This window comes from Sander lucioperca, chromosome 11 (assembly GCF_008315115.2).
Source record: "Sander lucioperca isolate FBNREF2018 chromosome 11, SLUC_FBN_1.2, whole genome shotgun sequence".
Taxonomy (NCBI): domain Eukaryota; kingdom Metazoa; phylum Chordata; class Actinopteri; order Perciformes; family Percidae; genus Sander; species Sander lucioperca.
The window spans coordinates 31,303,050-31,325,201 of NC_050183.1; the positions used below are offsets into that span (position 1 = coordinate 31,303,050).

The window sequence follows — 22,152 nt, forward strand, 5'->3', positions numbered from 1 at the left end:
GAGAGCAGAGAGGAGAAGGATCGCTTCGTGAACGGCACAGAGAAATACGCATCGTCCAGTATGAATGGCCAGGCGCGCGATCAGGCACATATCTATGCTAAGGTGACCAGATTACTGAGACAAAATCCAGGCACATTTTCAGCTCAGAAGCGTAAATACCTCCAAAACAGGTAATGTTTTTATCTTGGTAAACTGAAAATGTAGCCTGGTTGACACCAGACCCTTCTCAGTTGTAACTGAGAGTGGGTCTGGGGAAGGTTCATTGACAGTTAATTTAGAAAGGGGCGTCACCAACGGACACCGCTGAAATGCCTCTGGGCGCAATGGATAGTCCTTCAATCAATCAGACCAACGATCCGGGTAACGCTGCGCTTCGGTAGCTGTCATATTGAATGTAAACAAAAAGCTGCTCGCCGTCGCTGCACTGTCGTCGTTGCGTAAAGCCTGTCTCAACAGTTGTGATTGGTGTAAAGCCTCCCTCAGTGGTTATGATTGGTGCCTCGATTTCGGGGACATTAGAAATGGGTTTGAATGGGCTCTTCACCAGACTGACTTGCAGAGCAAATCTCAAATTTGCCGGAAGTCCGTCAGGATTTACCCAGGCTACTGAAAACGGGGACACTGCCCCAGGGGCGTCACTAAACCTAGAGCTGCACTGGGGCACAAGCTCCCCTAGGGGGATCTATGGGCATGCTCCCCTGTAAGAAAAATTTGTGTATTTTAACATTTAAATGCATCAATCTGGTGCACTTTGAAAAGAAATTCAGAGGTTAGACTTGATTATTCATATATCTATGGATTGGAATATTTGTGCTGTAGCCTGAGCTATTTTGCACTTCAGAATTTTAACCATGCACACACAGGTGGAATAGTTTTTTTTCTTCATATTTTTGCATTAATGTCACTAGGAAGCATACCAGTAGAAATATATATTCATATTTGTAAGTGGGATATATATAAGTAAGTGGGATTGTCTGGAATCTGGCAATATAATAACCATTATGGTGGAATACACTGGCTAAGCAATTTATAAAAAATATCTGTGCTGACATAAATAGTTTACATGAGAATACATTATAAAGTTGTAGACCATGTAGAAATTTTGTTGCAATTTCAAAACCGGATTACTCAGGGACTGCTTGTTGTACCGATGCATGTGTTGAGTGAAGAGTTTGTGAGATATTTCACAGAGAGTAATGGAGTGCAGAGATTTATGCAGAATGCAAATATGATAACATTTCATGTAGGTTCAATGTTAATTTTCTTGCAATTTGTCACAGCAATGGGGTTAACACTTTTGCATGCGCCATATCCATGTCACATTCTCATAGGGGCTGAGCCCCCCTAAAGGTCTGATCCTAGAATCGCCCCTGCTGCTACTTCATACCAAGGTTATTATAGTTTTGCATTTTTCATTAGTTTTTATTTTTATTTCGTTTTGACTTTTTGTTTTCAAATTCAGTTTAGTTTTAATTAGTTTTTATAGCGGGTTTGCTAGTTTAGTTTTTATTTTTTGAAAATGCTTAGTTTTAGTTTTAGTTTAGTTTTTATTAGTTTTAGTCTTAGTTTTAGTCTTTTTTTGTGATATGGGTTATATGTCGGGGGATTCAAAAAGGTCAGAAAAAGTATTAATAACTCAACAAAAACATCATACAATTTTAGAAATATGTATTCACAATGTATTCAACAATAACACCAGTAAATAAAATGTAGCCTACATATGGTCATAAATATGTAAACTGTCTACACAAGACGCAGTATGTGCAAAATGTACAAGTGACGTGTTCCAGGAAAAAAACCTAAATAGCCAACAGACTAAAGAAGACATACATCAACAGGTGTTTTCAACTTTGGTTTGAGTAAAGTGGCGAACTTTTAGAAGTCAATCGAGTCACACAGTTGTGTAGACATCCCAGTAGCCTATCAATCCACATATTAACCCACGCTTCCTCCTGTTTTTGGTGTTCCTGCGTATTAACTAACCAGCAGCTGTCAGGTCGCTGATGAAAGCCTTCCTGTAGTGTTCTCTGTCATGCTGCAGCTGGCCCTGTATCCATACATCCATGCCCTGTATCCATACATCCATGCCTGTAACGTTACCGGGGTTAGCTTCTGTTTCGGGGAAAGGGGGCTTTGCGTTCTTCTTTACCTTGTTAAGGTAAGCTAGGTTAGCCTCCTAGCTTGTGTGCGCTTCTCAAATGTACTTTCCAATTCGTGTGATTTTTTTCCCTGTAATAAGTTGTCGACATATTTTACCACCTTCCACTGCAAGGCGCTTTTATCTGACACAGTCATAATCAAATAGGCCTGCCGCTTTCTTCCGACTTTCGGTACCGCTATGATGGCACGGAGCCACGGACATTTTGTGTTCAATTTGACGTGGAATGTCGGAATTTCTGGATTCCCAGTCTGAAACTATACATGTCTACGGGAAATGTCATGCTTGGAGAGATATAACGTTATTTGCTCTATGAAAGATCGACAAAGACGAAAACTAAGGACATTTACTCGATAATTTTATTTTATTTTAGTTAGTTTTGCAAACAGACATTACAGTTTTAGTTTAGTTATCGTTTTTTGTAATGCCTCGTTTTTATTTTTATTTCAGTTAACGACAATGTTTTTTCCCACCTAGTTTTCGTTATTTCGTTCGTTTTCGTTAACGATTATAACCTTGCTTCATACTCCACTACACCTCAGAGGGAAATGTAATGTTTACTGCACTACATTACTCTGATAGCTTTTGCTTTATTGCTTCACGCTGAGCTTGTTTCTGCAACAGCTCATTGAGTATCGGATACAATTAAAACTATTGAGGAAATATTTTCCTTTGACAATGTAAGTTAAAAGGACGTCAATTGTACAGTTTGTTTTTACGTTCATAAAAGTGCTCGTTTTGCCACTGACAGGCTCAGATTATTATTCTAAGTGTCTGACAACATTATGGAAAGTATTTCTAAGGAGGTCGACCTTTCTGTTAAAGAGTAAGATCCTTTTTTTAAAACGCAAAATTGCGTTTGCTAAACCCACCAGACTCCATGTTCATAAACAGTAAATTTTAGCATCGTAAAATGGGCATTCTAGAACATCTCTGAGCTCTGAGCTGTCTTGAGCCTGAGCGTGTAGGGTGCATGACTATTTCATTCCAATTTCGGGTCTGTCAGTCACAGTGAAAACCGGGGACATTCCCCGGTTTCGGTGACCTGTCCCCGGCTGGAGCTTACCCGGAAACCGGGGACGTCTGGTCACCCTAATCTATGCTACACGGGCTACATGCGCCTGGTGTGTTTTCACTGTAAAGGCCGTTTTATGGTTGTGCGTGGAATCGACGCCGAACCCTACGCCGTAGCCTGATGTGCACTTCTCGAAAAACGTAACTACACGTCGCAGCGACGCACGTCGCACGGCCGTTGCTTGGTAGCGTTGCATTTCCCCTGACTCATTTCCTGCTTCTCCTTCTCCATAAATAACATGAAATCAAGGAGAGGTTTTCCCACCTTGGTCAGAAAACACAGGGGAGACACTTTGTTTCTCTCACTATGACTCTAGAGTCGGTACTCGCTCCAAAGCTAATCGCCGTCACTCTCTCACTTCTCCCTCGCTCTATCACCCACTCCCCACACACACACACACACACACATGCCGGCTCGATGCATACACCAGCGCACAAGTATAAACATCAGGCCACTTACGTAGGCTACGGCAAAAGCTCTGCGTGGAGCACTGCAGAACTGTAAAACAGGCTTAAGTCTGCAAAAAAACTTACATTGTAGCTCTTTTCGCTCGGTTTCACCACAGCAGTCTTGCGTAATACTGGACCAATTTCAAAGATTGTTGTTCCCATCAGTCACTTAGACCCAAAAACTTGGGGAAATAAGGTCCAGGTTGAAAAAGAAAACCTAAGTTACCCTTTAATATTTTTTATTACACTACTGTTTTCAATAGTGTTTCCTGTTGACCTCTGGTCAAGAGATTAATCCATGATGATGAATTTGGTGACACCAGATATTACTAATTCTGCTGTAGCAGATCACTGAAACACATACAAGCTGTATGTATGACATACCTGCAGCAGGACATTTCTGACTTGAGTTATACAAAGGTTACCTGGGCATTCCTTGAATTACCTGAGCAGGAAGCAGTGGAGCCGTCGTTGGCCTTTATGGCCAGGAGCCCTGGTGAAGTGGGAGATGTAGTTGGGATCTTCTTGGAGACGTTCAAATCGTCCATGTGGTGAAACTGAGACAGACGGCTGGATGGGTTCCATCAGCTCAGGGTCAGGGTCAGGGACAGGGTCTGAAAGTGATATCACTGACAAATAAGACATATTTTGCTAACCTACCTGTTAAAAAATGAATAACATCAAGTATGTCATAGGTCACATTGACTAATTACACTCTTTGACAGTTTGAGTGGGTTACTGGTAACTTACTGACAACAAACTCCAACTGTAATGCTGAAAACTGTAAATAGGATATGAAATAAAAATGTAATGCTCAGTTTTGAGTTTTGAAACGATCAGCCCACTTGCTTGAGAAGGAATTTGTGAGTATAGAAAACCACTACTGATACAGAACTCCAGGCAAAATTTAAAACAGAGTCCTTCAAAGCTGAGGAACTCAAGTCTAGCTTTAGGGTATTTATGAAGTGTCTCTTCTTGCCAGCTGCTGGCAGTGGTAAACTTCTCACATTAAAAGCAGTATTTTTTCACAGTGATGGGTTGTTTCAAATTATGTGTAAGAGTTCTTTGTAAAACACATTTTAAGATCATCAAAAGCACGAGACAGAAACTTGTTTTGGCATGCTGGAAAATATCTGCCAACTTAAAGATAAATTACACAAAGAACACTGAATCATATGTTTATTATAAGCATGTTTAAGTCATATGCATCAGAAAAGATACACACATGATGAATAAAGGATGAGAAGTATTTTTGTAATTACATTAAGGTACATCCCAACATTAAACGTCATAATAAATTAACACCAGCTGATTTGAGTAATATGTTTTTCTCCTCAAACTGTTTGACTGTTGAATGAGCTGTGGGATTCTCATTAATGTGGCAAAATGTTTCATAAATAATTCACAGACTCATCTTGTTAACTGTCATGACATCAATCAGACAGTATTAATTTACATTTAATGTAAAAAATGAGGCAGATAATTATTTTACCACGCTAACACTAGCCTTACTAAAAGTCAGGTCTTCGGCAGGAAAATCGTTTTTGTAACACTTTATTTGAAGGGGTGCTCATAAGACTGATATGACACCGTCAATATTATGACATGACATCTGTCATGAACATAAAAGAGTCATTTTGAGTGTTCATGACTGTTGTCATTAAGTGTCATTTGGTAAATGATGACACTTTTAATGCAAAGTTAGCATTGTCCGAGATATCATTGTCATGACAACTTGACTTTAGTGAAGACAAATAACGTGAACAGATAACGTTAGCTTTAGGCTAACGTTACTTGTTGCTAAAACTAGATTACAGCAGCTTACTAAAGTAACCACTAACTGTAGTTAGCTGCAGTTAGCTAGCTAGTGTATTCAGTTAGAGATGCCTGATGAAGTTCAACGTTGTTGATCCGGCATCATTTATCTTGGTGCCACACACCTTGCATGTAGCTGTTCGCTTACTACCACTGTTTAAGAAGTTATTGAAAGCAAAACTAATGACAAAAGGCACAACTCCGGGAGGAGTGGGTTTCGCCATCGTCAATGCATTTTTTTATATGTGAGTGTGCGCACATAGGCATAACCATACTATGCCTAATCATAATGTGCAACGTAACATTGCACATTATGGCAAAGGGCAGGGGACATGCAGTTTATCATACGTTTCCCCAAGGTATATGCGCCAATATAAGAAAATAGAAATACATTAATACATTTTGATTTAAAAAGCAATAATTGCATTAAAATAGGTTGTTGACGAGTCTCGAAGCTCGAGTCCGAGTCAAGTTTGAAGTCTTTTGGGTCGAGTTGCAAGTCAAGTCTGAAGTCACTGTTTGTGCGACTTAAGTGCGTCTCGAGTCCGAGTCTCAGACTCCAGTCCCCATCTCTGGGTCCTGTAGCTTTAATAATGGATATAGCTAATGGTTTAATTCACCATGTGTTCTATTAATACATCCATGGTATTATCCTATGATACATCCGAGGGATGTATGCTGTAAAGCCTGTAAAGTGGATGTGGGATGAAGCCATGGAGAGAAGCTCTGTTCACGAAACTGCGACAACACAAAACAAAGCTGCCTTGCCTTAATATGAGCTGTAATTTTCCATTCAATAGAGCTAATAGTAAGTAGGGCTGTCAAAAGTAACGCGATAATTAACAAGTTAACGCTAATTCCACAGATTTCTTTTGACCAACTGCATAGTCAGATGAAGTCAAATTTGGGATCTGCTGGTAACTGTTATTTCATTATTTTTTTTTACAAAATTAGTCCGAAAAAATATATTTTACCAAATAAGCAAATATCTTAATCCATCTTATCTTAAAGCAAACCCTACCTGATCTCTGGCAATCCATGTGTTGCGTCTGCAGGCGGTCCATGCTTGGTCCTGGTTCCTGTAGCTCCTCCTTTTCCAGGTCCCAATCGAGATCCATACCTCCAGAGCAGTGCAGAACCTCACTGACCATTGGGCCACCCTGGGCGTCACACACCTTCCTGTATGCCATGTTGTCACCTGGATTTCAAATGCATCAAATTTTCATTCATTTCAAGTTTCACAGAGAAAGTTCTATAAAAAACTTCCTGGGGTCATATTGGAAACATTAATTCCAACACTTATTGCTTATTCCCAACCCATAAGCAAAATCCCTTAACCTCAAACAGCGTCTCTTGTCCCCTGTCCGTGTGAGGAGGCGCAGGAGTTAAAAAGCATAATGGGTTCATGGACTCAATCGCTACTTTCAAGACTTGTTCAATACAGCGTGAATTTCATTTTGTAAATTATGGTCCCATTTATTTTATACAAGACGATAAAGCCACACTGGCTTGGGAATGCCTCGGTATTCCCCAGTCAGAGCTGGCTAATGTGGCTCGGGAAAGGGAAGTTTGGGGTCCCCTGATGGAGCTGCTGCCCCCGCGACCCAACCCCGAAAAAGCAGATGAAAATGGATGGATGGATGGATAGACGGTAAAGCAGGGCATGTTTTAGTGCGTGGCTACACACCGACCTGTCAATCAGGACAGAGGCTAAGCAATGTGTATCCATGGCCCTGTGTATATTAAAATAGCCGTTAACTTGTTTTTGGGTGAGCCCCTCTCTTTCTCTCCTCCTTTCCTGTCTAGCCACTGTCACTATCGAATAAAGGGTAAAGCCCCAAAAATGTATCTTAAAAAAAAAAAGGTTTTGGGTGCTGTCTATGTTTTCTTAAACTTAAAATGTTTTCTTCTGGCTCCAAATTTCCTAGATAGCGATGGCCAAAATGCAAACTGCTGGCTTTAAAACGGCAGTCCACAAACTAATGAGTGATGTCACTGATGCTACGTCCATTATTTTTTACAGTCTATGGTTTGAAGGTATGTCAGACGCTAAAACTCTGCACAGTGGTTTATGATACAATGAGAAACTGGAATGTTATTAGTAATCAGAATTAATCGACAATCGCCATTAACAGTAGAACCCACCCCCCATTCAAAGTGCAGTGCATTGCAAGTTGATATCCATTGCTTTGGGGCAAATATTTAGCAAGCCAACATTTTTGTCAGACAACTCTTGTTTTTTTGCCAGAGCCTAACTGAAATGAATAAGGAGCTAGCCTAAATACATGGGCATATAACCCAGACAGTGTGTGTAGAAAGCCTGGTATCAGCCGTGTCAGATTAAAACTGCTCATTTGACTCAAGGTAATGGATGTTACATTAGCGCTGAATATAGAAGAAAATGTGATAAGTGTGGTTAATAGCTACTTGGGCTAAGTAACTGACCAGAGCCTCTCAGCACACAATTATGAAGACTAAAAGCACTGCAGGGTGTACTAAGATGCAGTTACACACTTTAATATGACTGAGAGAACGCTTAGTTAGGGTGAGTTATAGAGTTAAGGACTGGACCTGAGTGAGTGTATGTGTGTTTGTGTGTGTGTATGTGCACAACAGTAATTCATAGCCTTAGGGGTGTGGTGAGTATGTCTGAACTTGGAGATGGTAAATGTATGAATGTGTGTGTGTGTGTGTGTGTGTGTGTGTGTGTGTGTGTGTGTGTGTGTGTGTGTGTGTGTGTGTGTGTGTGTGTAAAACCAGCTCTGGGTTCAATACAGCTCTTAAACAGCATCATTAACCCTCACCACGGCTGGAATCACATGCATGAAGATTTTGTGTGTGTACGTGTGTGTCTGATTGGACATCAGCTATAAAACCTCAGCTGTGTCTTGGTATGTCATCAAGTTTAACAGTCCCTTTCACACACTCCATCATCAAAGTCTACCATGAATATGACAAATTAACTGCCCAATCAATAACTGTTTGCCCCTCCCCCCAAAAAACACAGTTAAATAAAATCAAATGCCTCAAAAGTGCAGTCAAACTTATAGGCCATTATTCGGTGAAAACCACTGTACAATATGGTTTATTCAAAAAATTACATGTATAAACCACCTGGAGGCAAAGCTGAAGAAAAAAGCAAGCATGAGCAACTATGAGACCTCACAAATTTCGAAGGATTACTTTGTTTCCTGCATTCTAAATGATGACAAAAAACAGAATTCATCCAAATAATCCTCCCTGGCCCATACATCACTGGGTCCTGGATGCCTAAGCGAGGAGGAACAGCAGGCTCACGGTCTCTGGAAGACAGCTGGGTACCCAACTGTGGCGGAGGAGGGCAAGCCGGGGCATGGAGATCCGTGTTTACCCGCCATCCGCTGGATGACTCGCTTCAGAAGGGTTGAAAATCTGCAACTTTCCCTCTTTAGCGTTTAGCGCAGCGCCATTCCTACCATGAACAACACTGGCTTGGCCGCTTCATCCTTCCCAGCTCCACCCTTCCCAGCTCCACCCTCTCTTCAAAAATCACCACATCCGTTTGCAAAAAGACAAGATGGCGCGTATTGCCAAACTCGAGGCTTCAAAACGGCAGTCCACAAACCAATGGGTGTTGTCACTGCTGCTATGTCCGCTATTTTTACGGTCTTGGTCCCTCATCAGGATCGGCAAAGCAACCTGCCAGATTCCTGCCGACTCTGCTAACCTCCTGCCAAACTCCTGCCGACTCTGCTAACCTCCTGCCGACTCTGCTAGCTATCCAGCTGGCCAGTCAAGTTTTCAAATGTAAATGACACGGAGAAGCAGGAGAAGATGAGCTCAAGCTCACTAGAACATCTCTGCACCATCTACGCTATCCTGTTATGTAGTCAGGATAGGGAAAACAACTCACCAGTCTCCTGCTGACTCTGCTTCCTCCACAGCACTGCAGAGGAAGGTCAGGCTAGTCCACTCAACATTCCGGGATGGGAGAAAAACGTGCTCTGGTTTATTGGCATTTCAATAAACCAATCACAATCGTCATGGGCGGCACTAAGCGCCAAAATAGCTTGGCGAAGGAACTTGTTTTGGTGGAACGTGTACATTCAAAAATTGTTTTAGTCGTGCAACAGAAAACTCAGATTCGACAGAGTCTAGCTAGCTGTCTGGATTTACCCTGAAGAGATCTGAGGAGCAGTTAACCATAGTCCTCATAAATCCACCGGAGTTTAAAACTCCAACACAAAGAAAGCGGAAGGTAACAGACATCCGGCCAAAAAGAAGGACATCCGGCGGAATTTCCAGCGGCACCCGAGCAATCCCATAAGTGGACTGTCGTGGATACTGACTAACCTCCTGTCAACTCTCCTAGCTTCAAATGTAAACATTAGGGTAAACACAGAAAAAGATGAAGATCAGCTACCACCTACGGCTACGATCCTGACTACGCGGACAAGCAAGACCATATCTGCGTCCATCTCCATCTCTTAATCAGAGTGTGCACCAATGCAAGCGTGGAGAAATTGAAAACTGACTGCAGCTTCTCTGCTGGGGATCCTGCTAGCCAGTGTGCAGGTGTTGGAGGTGAGCTTGGTGGCCTCCCGGCCTCCGTAGGTTTCCAGCGGGATGTCTGGAGATGTTGTTGTCCTTTCGCCGAGACATGGAGCGCCGCTGCCATTCAACCAGGTGACTCTTTTTCTGTGTGCCGATCTGGCCACATTCTGCTTCGTGCACAGGTTGAAGGAGCCGATTGGATTACATTTTACTGGAATTGTATCTCGTACTGTAGGATCTCATGCGACAAATAAAAATTTAATTTTGTTGATTGACTAATATTGTTTATTAGTCAAATTCTGCATATTATACCTTTAGTAGCATAATTACAAATGAAGGGATGTAACTTTTTATCATTTAAAGGTTAGAAATAACATGGGTCTCAAAATACATTGTCCCTTCTCCAAGTCTTTACAATGAAGTTAAAGCTTTGCAAAAACAGAAAATGCTACGTTTCTACATCTGTATAAGGTTTCACCAGTCTAAAATAGAGATATTATTCAAGTATGACTTGAGCAAAATTTCAAGTCAGAATGAATGAGTCATGAATGCTGAGTTATTAGGAGAGCTAGTTCCAAGATGGTCCCCCATTTATTCCAATGAAAGTGGCTCAGTTTTTTATAGGTTTTTGGGCCCAAAGAAAACATCAGCATCCTACTCTGGCTGATTTTACTGAATCCAACGGCTTAAATTTCGAAGATTAAAGGAGTCATGTCAGAAGATTTGGCTCTCTCCCAAAAATCTCTGTCAGAATGTCTTTTCAGGCCAGTGGGTGGCACATGACCTGCAATTCTGGTTGTGGCCACTACACCGAAATGAACTCACAACCCAGTGCTGTTCCTGGGGCTCTGTTACATTTATTTATATAGCACTTTATACCCATAGGCAACCCAAGTGCTTTAGAGATTACACAGGTGAAAGCACAAGAAACTAATGATAAAAAGCAATAAAAGCAAGTAAAAGCACAAAAAAATATCAATGGAAGCAAACACAGAGTAAGAAAACAGGCAAAAGCACACGTAGTAGAACAATAATACGAATAGAACAAACAATCAAAAGCACTCAGAATAAAAACATTAAAGCAAACTCCAAATTATATTTGAAAGAAAATTCATCAAAAGCATGGTAAACAGGTAGGTATTTAGCTTGGATTTCAAAGTAGTCTGCATTGTCTCAAGTCTTAACTCTCCCGGCAATGTGTTGTTTGAGTGGCACGCTAAAAGCAGTTTCAGCATGGTTTAGGCTGTTTTTTTAACCAAGACAATGATGAACCAGAAAATCGTTATTCATGCTTTAGTGGCAAGTAGTGGATATTGTAGGAACAACAAATGAAATGCGTTGTTGGTAAATATTTCTTCAACATTCAGTATTGACATTTTGCAGATTTTTTTTTTAAGTGTCCTTACTATGTTGTCAGCAAACATATTTGAGGCAGCATTAGTTTCTTTTAAACAGTATTTGTAATTGGTAATAGTAATTTAATAGTAAGTACACAGGGACACCTGTGTTGATACGGCATGACTGTAACCTATCATTGTTTAATATGTGTCACATTATATAGATTTGGCTGTTTAAGATCATTACAGCCTTAATTAGATTATAATATAGCAACAACTAAAAAATATAACATCCAGCAGGGGGCGACTCCACTAGCTCCAAAAAATATCAGTTTATATAGAAATCTATGGGGAAATGACCGTACTTCTGCATTGATTTATTACCTCAATAAACATTTCCCTTTGTTCAAGTCTTCTTCAATACAGCATAATGTTCATTTTGTAAATGATGGTCCAATTTATTTTCAAATTTACGATAAAGTAGGGGATGCTTTAGGGGCGTGGCTATACGCCAACCTGTCAATCATGATAGAGGCTTAGCAATGCTAACCATGTGTACATTAAAATAGCCGTGAACTTGTTTTTGGGTGTTGTCAATGTTCTTGTCCTAAACTTTTGACCCTCTTACTGTGATTTTCACTCTATCAAAGTTAATTGGAACCAAGGTACTTAATTAATTGGCTTCTTGTCAACCCAATCAAAAATTAAGAAAATGTGTTCAGCCGATGGAAAATATAGAAAAGAAAATACCAGTACCGTATCCAACTTCTGATTGGGTGAGCAACCTAAACCCCGCCCCCAAAATCACCCACCTCCGCTTTCTTTTAGTGTGAGACCATAAGTTCAGGGTCAAACACACAGAACCCCGAAGCACCCCCGTCGCTTTGTGTCCACTTTCTCTGTTAACATAAGCTGAGATAAGCAGCGCAATATTCCAAATTTGATACAGGTCATGTAAACAGCATATTCCAGTTGGATATTCCGAAAAAGGCCTTTTTCGGAATATAGCATTTTCCGATTAAGACATGTGGGATATTCCAGTATTATTCAGGTTTTAGATTTATTCTTTGGACATGTATACAGTGCATTCAGAATATGCAGAGATGTTCACAAGTCATTTTTTGCAAGTCCAAGTCGAGTCTCAAGTCTTTGAGCTCGAGACCAAGTCAAGTCTCAAGTCTTTGAGGGGCAAGTTCAAGTCAAGTCTTAAGTCTTTTGCCACGAGTCCAAGTCAAGTCTCAAGTCTCTGGCCATCTGATCTGTCCCTAACACTGTATTGTTACATTTTATGAATTCAAAACATGTCCTGTAGCTACCATCCATACAGTACAGTATTAAAATCAGTTGTGGGATAACTTTATGGGGTCTACTTAACACATCCCTCTAGCCCTCAGACCTGGTGAAATAGTAACCTAAGGCTGTCACATCATATGGATACAACTATAAAGATACAATCTGTCTGTTCCCAGCATTAGCACAACACTGCGATGGTTAGCTTGATACCTGTGGTGATATATGCTAAATGTAACGTCGCTTTCACTCAAAAAAATGTCTAATGTCGAAGTGGAAATCAAGAGAATAGTGGCAGCGCCACACCAGTTACAGAACAACATGCATCTCAGTGTCAGTCTAAATTACGCACAATAAGCAGTTTGAACTCACTGTGTGTGATGGCCACAGCCGTGGCCACACAGCCATCTTAAAGGCGGTAACTTCATACACTAACATTTATCTTAGTTCATGCTGTTTTCCTTAAGATTGGTTTCTATATATTTTCAGACACATTATATATTTTGTTGTAAACATTTATTTAGTTTAAATAATGTACAAGACACTGGATTTGGTTTACATATATACTTTATTAGTTTTGGATTGTCTTTTTGCTGTAACGGTTTTCTTTTGAGCTTACCAGTGTTGCGGCTTCCACACCCTGGAGTGAGGCATGCAGGCTGCTGGGACAAAGGGGTGGCGTTTGGAACAACACCAGCTTTAAAGGGGTGGTGGCCAAATTGGACTCTACCACTACTTGTTATGTCTGGGGGGGTGTAGCTTTATTTTTTCCCAAGATATTTGAGTTTTGATTTGTGTTGTATCTAGTACATTTATTCAGTTAATGTTAATTAAGATTACATTTCTTTTGGAATAAGTGTTTAGTTGTTTTTTTTGTTATTTGTAGTTTATGTATTAGTGTTATTGTTAGTCTTCCCCTGGGTGTCAAACCTGGTCTGATCAGCCAGTATATGAGTCCCTTTTGTTTCTCTTATAGGAGGTCAGTTGTATTTTTGAGTTTGTTATGTTCAGAGCTTAAGTTCGGTTTGTTTGACCTCTTTTAAGGGCCCAAACCTTATCTCTATTTTGTTGTAATGATTTTGTGGGTAAAATAAAAAAAACCTTTTTTCAAATCCTCTTGTGACTCCTCTTACCTAACTGCTTGGTCCCTGACACTGATGTAATGCCATTTATTTTCTAAGTGTTAGTACGCTCAGTGAAACTGAGTCCAGCGCGAGGGAGATCCGACTCAGAGGAGGAGAGGTTGGAGAGGCCAGCGTCTCCACGGTAGGTGACAGTGTGCACAGATCCGAAAAATAGGACTACAGTAACAGAAATATGTGCAGAATTAAGACAGTCAAGACGGCCCAGTGTTTGGTGGACCGGGTACACCTTGTTCACCTAATAGTCTACAAATCATCCACGGGATCAATTACACATCACAAGAGTTTGCCCACCCGACACAGCGTTTTTTCCTGGGGAGATGGATCCGTGCGTCCCACCTCCTGTGCGCCATGGATGTCTGAGCCTCAGCAACTACTAACTATAAAGATACAATGTGCCTGTTCACAGCATTAGCACAACACTTTGCGATGGTTAGCTTGTTACCTGTGATGATAGATGCTAAATGTAACGTCTCTTTCACATTAGCGTGTGAGTGACTGACCTATTTGGGTGCGTTTTGAGATGCCTGATGAAGTCCGACGTTGTTGATCCGGCATCATTTATCTTGGTGCCACACACCTTGCATGTAGCTGTTCGCTTACTGCCACTGTTTACCAAATTATTGAAAGCAAAACTAATAACAGGCACAACTCTGGGAGGACTTGGTGTCGCCATCATCAATGCATTTTTTTATATGTGAGTGCGCGCACATAAGGCATAACGCATGCATTACGTTGCACATTATGGCAAAGGGCAGGGGGACATGAGGCTCGTCATATGTTTCCCCGTATATGCGCCAATAAAAGAAAATAGAAATACATGAATACATTTAGATTTAAAAAGCAATAATTGCATGAAAACAGGTTGTTGACGAGTCTCGAAGCTCGAAGAAGTCAAGTCTTTTGGGTCGAGTCGCAAGTCAAGTCTGAAGTCTTTTGGGTCGAGTCCGACTCAAGTCTGAAGTCAGCTGTTAGTGCGACTTAAGTGCAACTCGAGTCCGAGTCTCAGACTCGAGTCCCCATCTCTGGGAATATGCATCTCAATTGGGGTTTTTACCACAGTTAACGGCCTCTTGCCAGCCAACAGTTTTCAGGGCTACAGACCCGATAAGAAGGAAAAACACAGCTACTTTTAAACATTATCAAAGACTTGGACATCAACAGGTTTTTGGATATGCGCACACATCACTACACCGACCTTTTCAAGAAGCTGGTTGAAGGAATGAAAGTTCACAAGTTCCAACAAGTCCGCCATCGCTGGTAAACTTTGAAAAAATTGTATTTTGCACGGCTACATGTAAACAGGAATATTAGTGGAATATTCTCTTTCATTAGCCATGTAAACAGTTGTCGGAATATCGTCTTTTTCGGAATAAGGGCAAAAACTGGAATATTATGTGCATGTAAACATAGTCACTGATGCTACGTCCATTCTTTATATACAGTCTATGTTTCAGACACATATAAAGCATATTTTATCAGTGTCTTGCACACTTGTATGTCAATTGTTACACCATTGTGTTTAAGATATTTCCAGTATCCTACCCACACCCATATACGTAACTACACTAATACTGATGATTGTTATTGAGACTTTTTACAATTCCAGATCAGTTGAATAGGTCACAGATGTCTGAGCGATTGCTGAATTGTCCTTGTTTAGAGGGTTGAGTAGCCACTCTTGTTTTAGAAAGCAGATTCAAGAAGATATTCAGATAGAAAGGAGAAAGTGGAGAGAGGAAGACACAGACAGAGACAATTAGAAGAATAGTCCTGGAGAGTAGGGATGGTAGACACAGCAAGGGGAAAAAAAGACACAGAGGCAGTGGCAGAGACACAAAGCCAAACTGTTGAAAACATGAAGGCCAGAAAGAGTGTTTATAGATGAAGGAGAGAGGGTAAAAAGCAGAGGGAAGAGGTCTGGGAGTTCCCTGGCATCAATCTTCAATGCTCCACCAGACTTTCATTACTTCTAGCTCAATGCAGATGAAGGATCCTCTCAGTAAAATGGAACAAAAGTTCATTTAACTACTGACCTCTTGTTAGAGCCACACACACACACACACACACACACACACACACACACACACACACAAAAACACACACAGACACTGCACTGGGCTTTTAGCCTGATACCTATCACTGATGGGGAGTGAAAACCATGTAACTAGATTGTCCCTCTTTTCTTTTTTGTTGTTGTATGTACATGTAATTTGTTATTTAGACTTCAGAGAAGCATTTCATTAAAGATGACACAATTGCCATGTAAAACGTGCAGAATAAGATCCTAAGGCCATAGCTAAGTGTCTTCACTTTTTCCATCAGGGCACATCCAAAGATAATCACTCTAGACTTTTGTCAATAGTGCCCCCAAATCCCACAAGTTGTAAAATATCAAGTGCACTAGGAGGTTGTTTCAGGAGTTAATTCAAAAGAGTTTGGTCAACTCAGTAGCTCACCATTAAAACAATGTTACCAGTGTATTATATATGTTTTCAGGCATTTTTATTGAATCATGAGATCCTTGCTAGAGTCTAGCAAGAATCTCATGATTTCAGTCCGATATTGGAAAATCTGAGCAATAAACATTTAATTTCCTGCATTCTGGTGAATTTTATGCACCTATTTCTAGCTTTTCCTGCATCAACGTATGATGGAGATATCTGTATTTATGTAAAGGGAAACAATTCAACAAACAATTCAAAATATGAAACTATAATTGTATATAATGGGCTCTCAAGCATTCTGTATTGTGTTCAACTATTGATTCTCCTGTGGATCCACTTTTCTCATTTGATGTTATCTGTGCTGATTGAGTCAGCACACATGTAAACATAATTTACTCCTCACTCCTCTTTTGCATTGTTGGAGAAGTAACCTCTTTAAATGTGCATGTGACACTTATTCACCTCAATGATGCATTAAACCCCTGGACTTTAATAGCCCAGATGTGTTTCAGCAAGATATCTGCTCATGTTCGAAACATTCTGCACATTCAAAATATAACTCATCCCATCTGTGTTCTCTGAGAGTTGGGGGAGTCGTGATGTTTTGAGAAAAATAAAGTTATAAAATTGCAAGAATGAAGTCACAATATTTCAGGAATTAATCCATCTGCACCAGTCTGCCTTGCATTATGTTATTGCTCTGCTGTTATGGTAGATCTCATTCAAATCGTCTAACAGACAAAGAGCCCCGTTTGAGACACTGGTCTCTGAATGAGACAAAGTTTAGGGAAGTGCCGGCTGTACGGTGCTCTACATCGGATGTGGAAAACCGAAACTACGGCAAAAATACATGGAGCACAAGCGCGTAAACGTCATGTCACGGGAACTTCAAACAAAATGTAGCAATATTATTGCGCACCTAAACTTTGTGTTGCCTACATTTAAAATAACATCCTGGGCTACAGTCAAAACATCCGTGGCTGAAGCCCGAGTCAGTCATTTCCCCGTCTTGACCTGCCGACAAAATCAAACATGTTTGATATAACCGTAAGTTTTAAAGCTTTAGTGCGTAACTTTTTGATATTAATAAACATTACATCCAAATACATCCAAATGAATTGCTACAAAGCTAATTAAGACTATCAGCTGCACACAACTCTCTCTGTATTTCTCAGTATGGCTATGTTCAGAAGATTGTGTCGTCCAGCGACTTTTCTGCGCAGAAACTCAAGTGAAGATGATTACCTCTTCTGAAGAGTCCATGTTTTTTTAATCCTCCCTGTCTCCTTGGCTACTAGCAACTGCGTGGGGGCGGTGCACGATCACGGAAGGCTTGTATCATGTGGAGGCGCCGACAGTTTTGTTGTCATTACTTAGAATTCCTCATGGGGGCGACAGAAACTACGCACTATCTTTAAGTCTTAGTAGTGAAGTTAAGTCACGTAAACATTGTCAACAACCAATGGGTGCGCTCCCTCCAGCACCAAACAGGAAGCAGCAAAGGTTAGAGCCAGTGTTGTTTATGGTTGCAATAGTGCGCTAAACACTAAAGATGGAAAGTTGCAGAGTTTTAACCCTTCTGAAGCGAGTCATTCTGCGGCGATTTAGCAGCGGATAATCGCGGACCTTCGGACGTAGAGTCTTCTAGTGTATAATAGTCATTAGTAGCTGTCAGTAATTTTTAACGTTAGCAGCTCTATTTTTTGAAAGTTACTGCCCTTTTCCAAACAGTTTCCAATGATGGCTTCTTCATATGTTTTCGTAAACCAAAGTACTGGACAAATTCAAATGCTGACAACTCCAACTGAAACCTATTAATCAGTATGATGATTAGACAGATGCTTATACAATTTAGGGGAGATGTAACCTAATGAAAATGATGTCTGCGTTATTTAACTTTAATCTAAGTGTCAAAGTCACCCAAAAGTTATTGAAAGGAACAGGATTAACATATAATACTTATTTGGAGCATCCTGGTGCAATCAGCAGTAGAGGATTACATTTGAAAGTACTTTCTCTCACTGTGATCTGACACCAAAGCAGAAATTCAACACTATTTTCTCACATTAAGTCCCCTGGGCTAGATCTGAACTAAGGTATTTGTTAGTCCTCCTCTGACTGCTGCACCACTGCCTCCTTGTCATTTCTAGTTAGGTGCTGTTGATGGGTGATGTCTGTGACCGAAACATCACTATACTTTAAAGTCGTTTTTCAATAAATCATGTGGTGGGGGGGCGACTTGTGCCTGTCGTCTCGGCTGTATGGGTCACTGAATTTTTAAGATTGCATCCCTCACCGTGGTTTTGGGATAAAAACAAAATGTTGCTCTTTGAGTTCACAGCTCCATTTCAAAGTGTAACAACATTTGGTACTGCCGTTGTACACCTTTTCTGACCTGGTTTTAAGTAAGGTGACAGTCCCATCATCTCAGGGGACTGGGGTAGAGCAGCTGCACTTCTGCTACAACTCAAAAGCATCTGACTTAAAAAGTTCATTTTAAATACAAGAAATGCAGGTACAGCTGTTTTATTGCTTCATATCCAAGACAAGGATCATTATATTCATCTAACAAGAGTTTTGGGTGCCTAATTAACCATATGTTACCCATAGAGGTTGCCAATTACATATAAATCATTTTTGTAACAATCACATGGAAGGCAGTTATGACCTAATGAATCATTTTAAAATGATGACTTGTTGTATTGAAGACATTAAATCCCCATCTTTTGAACTCATTTCTATCATTGCGATTTAGTGTTGGTGGAAGAGTTTTTGACTAGTAATCCCTAGAAATGTTGCTGTGGAAATCCAAATTATGCCATATGCTGTTACAGAATAAAAGTACAGTATGCTGTCAATATCTAACAAAACCCATATCTTTGATATCTGACAATTATATCAAAGTTTATCCATATCAAACTTTCCCTTCCGTCAGGACAAAGTCAGTTCTCCAGTTGTAGCTTTTGTCAAGCTAATTTTCAAATTTTAAACAAATCTGTCTCCCCCTCTCTGCCATGCACATTGGCTACATACAGTGAAATATACAGGCCTTGAGTTCCATTGAGTGGAGAAATGTATATTTGTAGAGGTTCAATAGAAAATGTAAGTTTGCTAAGTGTAATGTCATTTTAGAGAGGCAGACAGTTACATAAGATTAGAACAAAATGCATTATGAATTGAACTTTAACACACCATGTATATAAACTTAGCACAAAAAGTAAGGAAATTTGTGTTTGATTTCTCTGTGGTAACAATGCTTTTTGGCAATAAATCTTATACCATTGGAAAGCCTGTTTAGGTCCCTTTCAAATGGTGCCCCATTTGTAAGGAACATGCATTTGTGGGATGAGCAGCAGCGCTGAGTATGTGGGTTGCGCCCATGAAAAATTTGCCAAATCTTCTCTGCCAATGCCAAACAGCTTATTCTGCCATTGACTCGTTTGGTGTTTGATGGATTGGATGATTGAAGTTTGAAGAAACAAGACATAGTGGCAATTGAACAATTTATTCATTTCACAAACAGGAGCCCCAGTAGCGTGTGGAAGAACCATACACAGCCACACCAGCCTGGTCACACACTGCTGTGGGATGGCATCCCATTCTTCAACCAGCAGTTCTGACCTCAACCCCATTGAACACTTGTGGGATCAGCTTGGGCGTGCTGTTCATGCCAGAGTGACCAACACAACCACGTTGGCTGACTTGTGACAAATGCTGGTTGAAAAGCAGCATGAGGAGGAGGTGCCAGGCTGTTATGGCTTTGTATGGTTCTTCCACACGCTACTGAGGCTCCTGTTTGTGAAATTGATAAATTGTTCAATTGCCAATTTGTCTTGTTTGTTCAAACTTCAATCATCCAATCCATCAAACACCAAACAAGTCAATGGCAGAATAAGCTGTTTGGCACTGGCAGAGAAGATTTGGCAAATTTTTTATGGGTGCAACCCATAACTCCTTACAAATAGGGGCACCATTTGAAAGGGAACTAAACAGGCTTTCCAACAGTATAAGATGTATTGCCAAAAAGCATTGTTACCACAGAGAAATAATCTACCAAACACAAATTTTCTTACTTTTTGTGCTAAGTTTATATATATATATATACAGAGTACATTGGCTGGTGTCAAGCCCGGTCACACCAGCATTTAAATGGCCAAACTTCGCAAAATGAATTAATTACAATGTAGTCTTGCATAACCATACGTATCTCCACAGCACTGTGGAGTAAGGTCTGACTACAACACATTCTGGGATAAGAGAAAAAAAACGCTCTTGGTTGTTTGCGTTTCTTCAAACCAATCTCAATCATCTTAGGCTGAGCTAAGCTCCAAGCGCAGTGGCGGTGGTTCTGCAAAATGTTCTTGTGAAGTAACTTGTTTTGGTGGAACATTTGCACCCCGCAAAACGCCGCATACAATAATAATTGAAGTTAACGGTTCACACAATGTAGTAACGTGAGCTATTTAAATTAGCTGGTTACATGGTTAAACATAATTTGCTCTTACCAGTGTATCGCTGTGTGTACTTTCTCTACAGCAATCCTCTACAATCGGTCCCAAAACGTCCCAGTTAGAGAGTAAATGCCGTAAACATATTCTTTGTAAATCTTTACAATCATTCCCTGAAAGAACCAAGCAGGCCTGCCTTGATGCCAATCCAAATGTCCTTCAAAACTTGCCATTTTTAGCGTGTAGCTTGCTAGCTCAAAGTAGAGAAGGGATTTTAAAAGAGAGAAGTGGATGATAATAAATAGTGTGAACTATTGTACTGTTAGTAACTGAGCTAGCTTACATAGAGAGCTATTGTGACTGACCAGCACTAGCATGTTCTTGGCTCGCTAGTGAGTTAGCAGTTACTTTGCCAACTACAGTAGTTCACTAGTCGGATGTCGCTCATTTCAGCCAGATGTCCGTCACCTTCCACTTTCTTTGTGTTGGCCTTCTAAACTCCGGTTGATTTATGAAGACTATGGTTAACTGCTCCACAGATCTCTGCAGGTTAAATCCAGACAGCTAGCTAGACTATCTGTCCAATCTGAGTTTTCTGTTGCACGACTAAAACAATCTTTGAACGTACACATGTTCCACCAAAATAAGTTCCTTCCCGAGGCTATTTTGCAGAGGCAACATTAATCTGTCTGGTGCTTGGCGCCACCCAAGAAGATTGTAATTGGTTTAAAGAAATGCCAATAAACCAGAGCACGTTTTTCTCCCATCCCGGAATGCTGTGTGGACTAGCCGGACCTTCCTCTGCAGCGCTGTGGAGGAAGGTCTGGCAAAGCAAGACTAGTAGTTCACTGACTAGCCCTGTGAGAAGTCAGTATGTGACACGCGGATGAACTTCTCTGTGCCATGTGTTTAAAGCTTAAGGGTGTGAGACAAGACTTTTGAAGATAATACATGCAGAAAAACTTGAAAGCAGCCCACAGAAATATGAAAATTTAATATATGTATGATCTTGTCAAGATCTATAATACACATTGTCAAATATGCACCTAGCCACAGTTTAAATCATTTGTCTTTCATATTGTATACTCAAGTTAAATTTAGTTTCCCCATGCTGCTTTATTAAAAACTTTGCAGCTGCCGTTGTACTGGACATAGATTTTATTTTATAATTTATAGTGGTGCAGTAGACATGGTAGATCTTAGTCTTGCATCGTGCATCAATACTCAATCAATATGTTTTGGGCAAACATGCCAATAATAAAGAAAACATTGAGCTGCCACAGTGAGAAAAAATTAGCTTAATAAATTATGTATCATTTAATGAGCCATACCTGCCTCTGTTAAATGTCATTGAAGATCAAAGTAGGCTTTTTTTAAGGAGTCATTTACAGAGCCAGACCTAAGAACAAACTCTGCATAACAAATAAAAACGCTGGTGCAACAGCAGTTCTGTTTGAC

General features: G+C 40.4%; 1 protein-coding gene across 1 annotated transcript in view; it reads right to left on the minus strand.

The window, feature by feature from the left end:
- The window catches only part of LOC116058719 (inactive N-acetylated-alpha-linked acidic dipeptidase-like protein 2), a 457,605-nt gene extending 450,913 nt beyond the window's left edge, over window positions 1-6,692 (minus strand). Inside the window, 2 exon segments of the mRNA XM_036007698.1 lie at window positions 4,128-4,296; window positions 6,519-6,692. Of these exon segments, the coding sequence (XP_035863591.1) occupies window positions 4,128-4,296; window positions 6,519-6,687 (338 nt within the window). The 5' untranslated portion in view covers window positions 6,688-6,692.
- Between the last annotated feature and the right edge of the window lie 15,460 nt (window positions 6,693-22,152).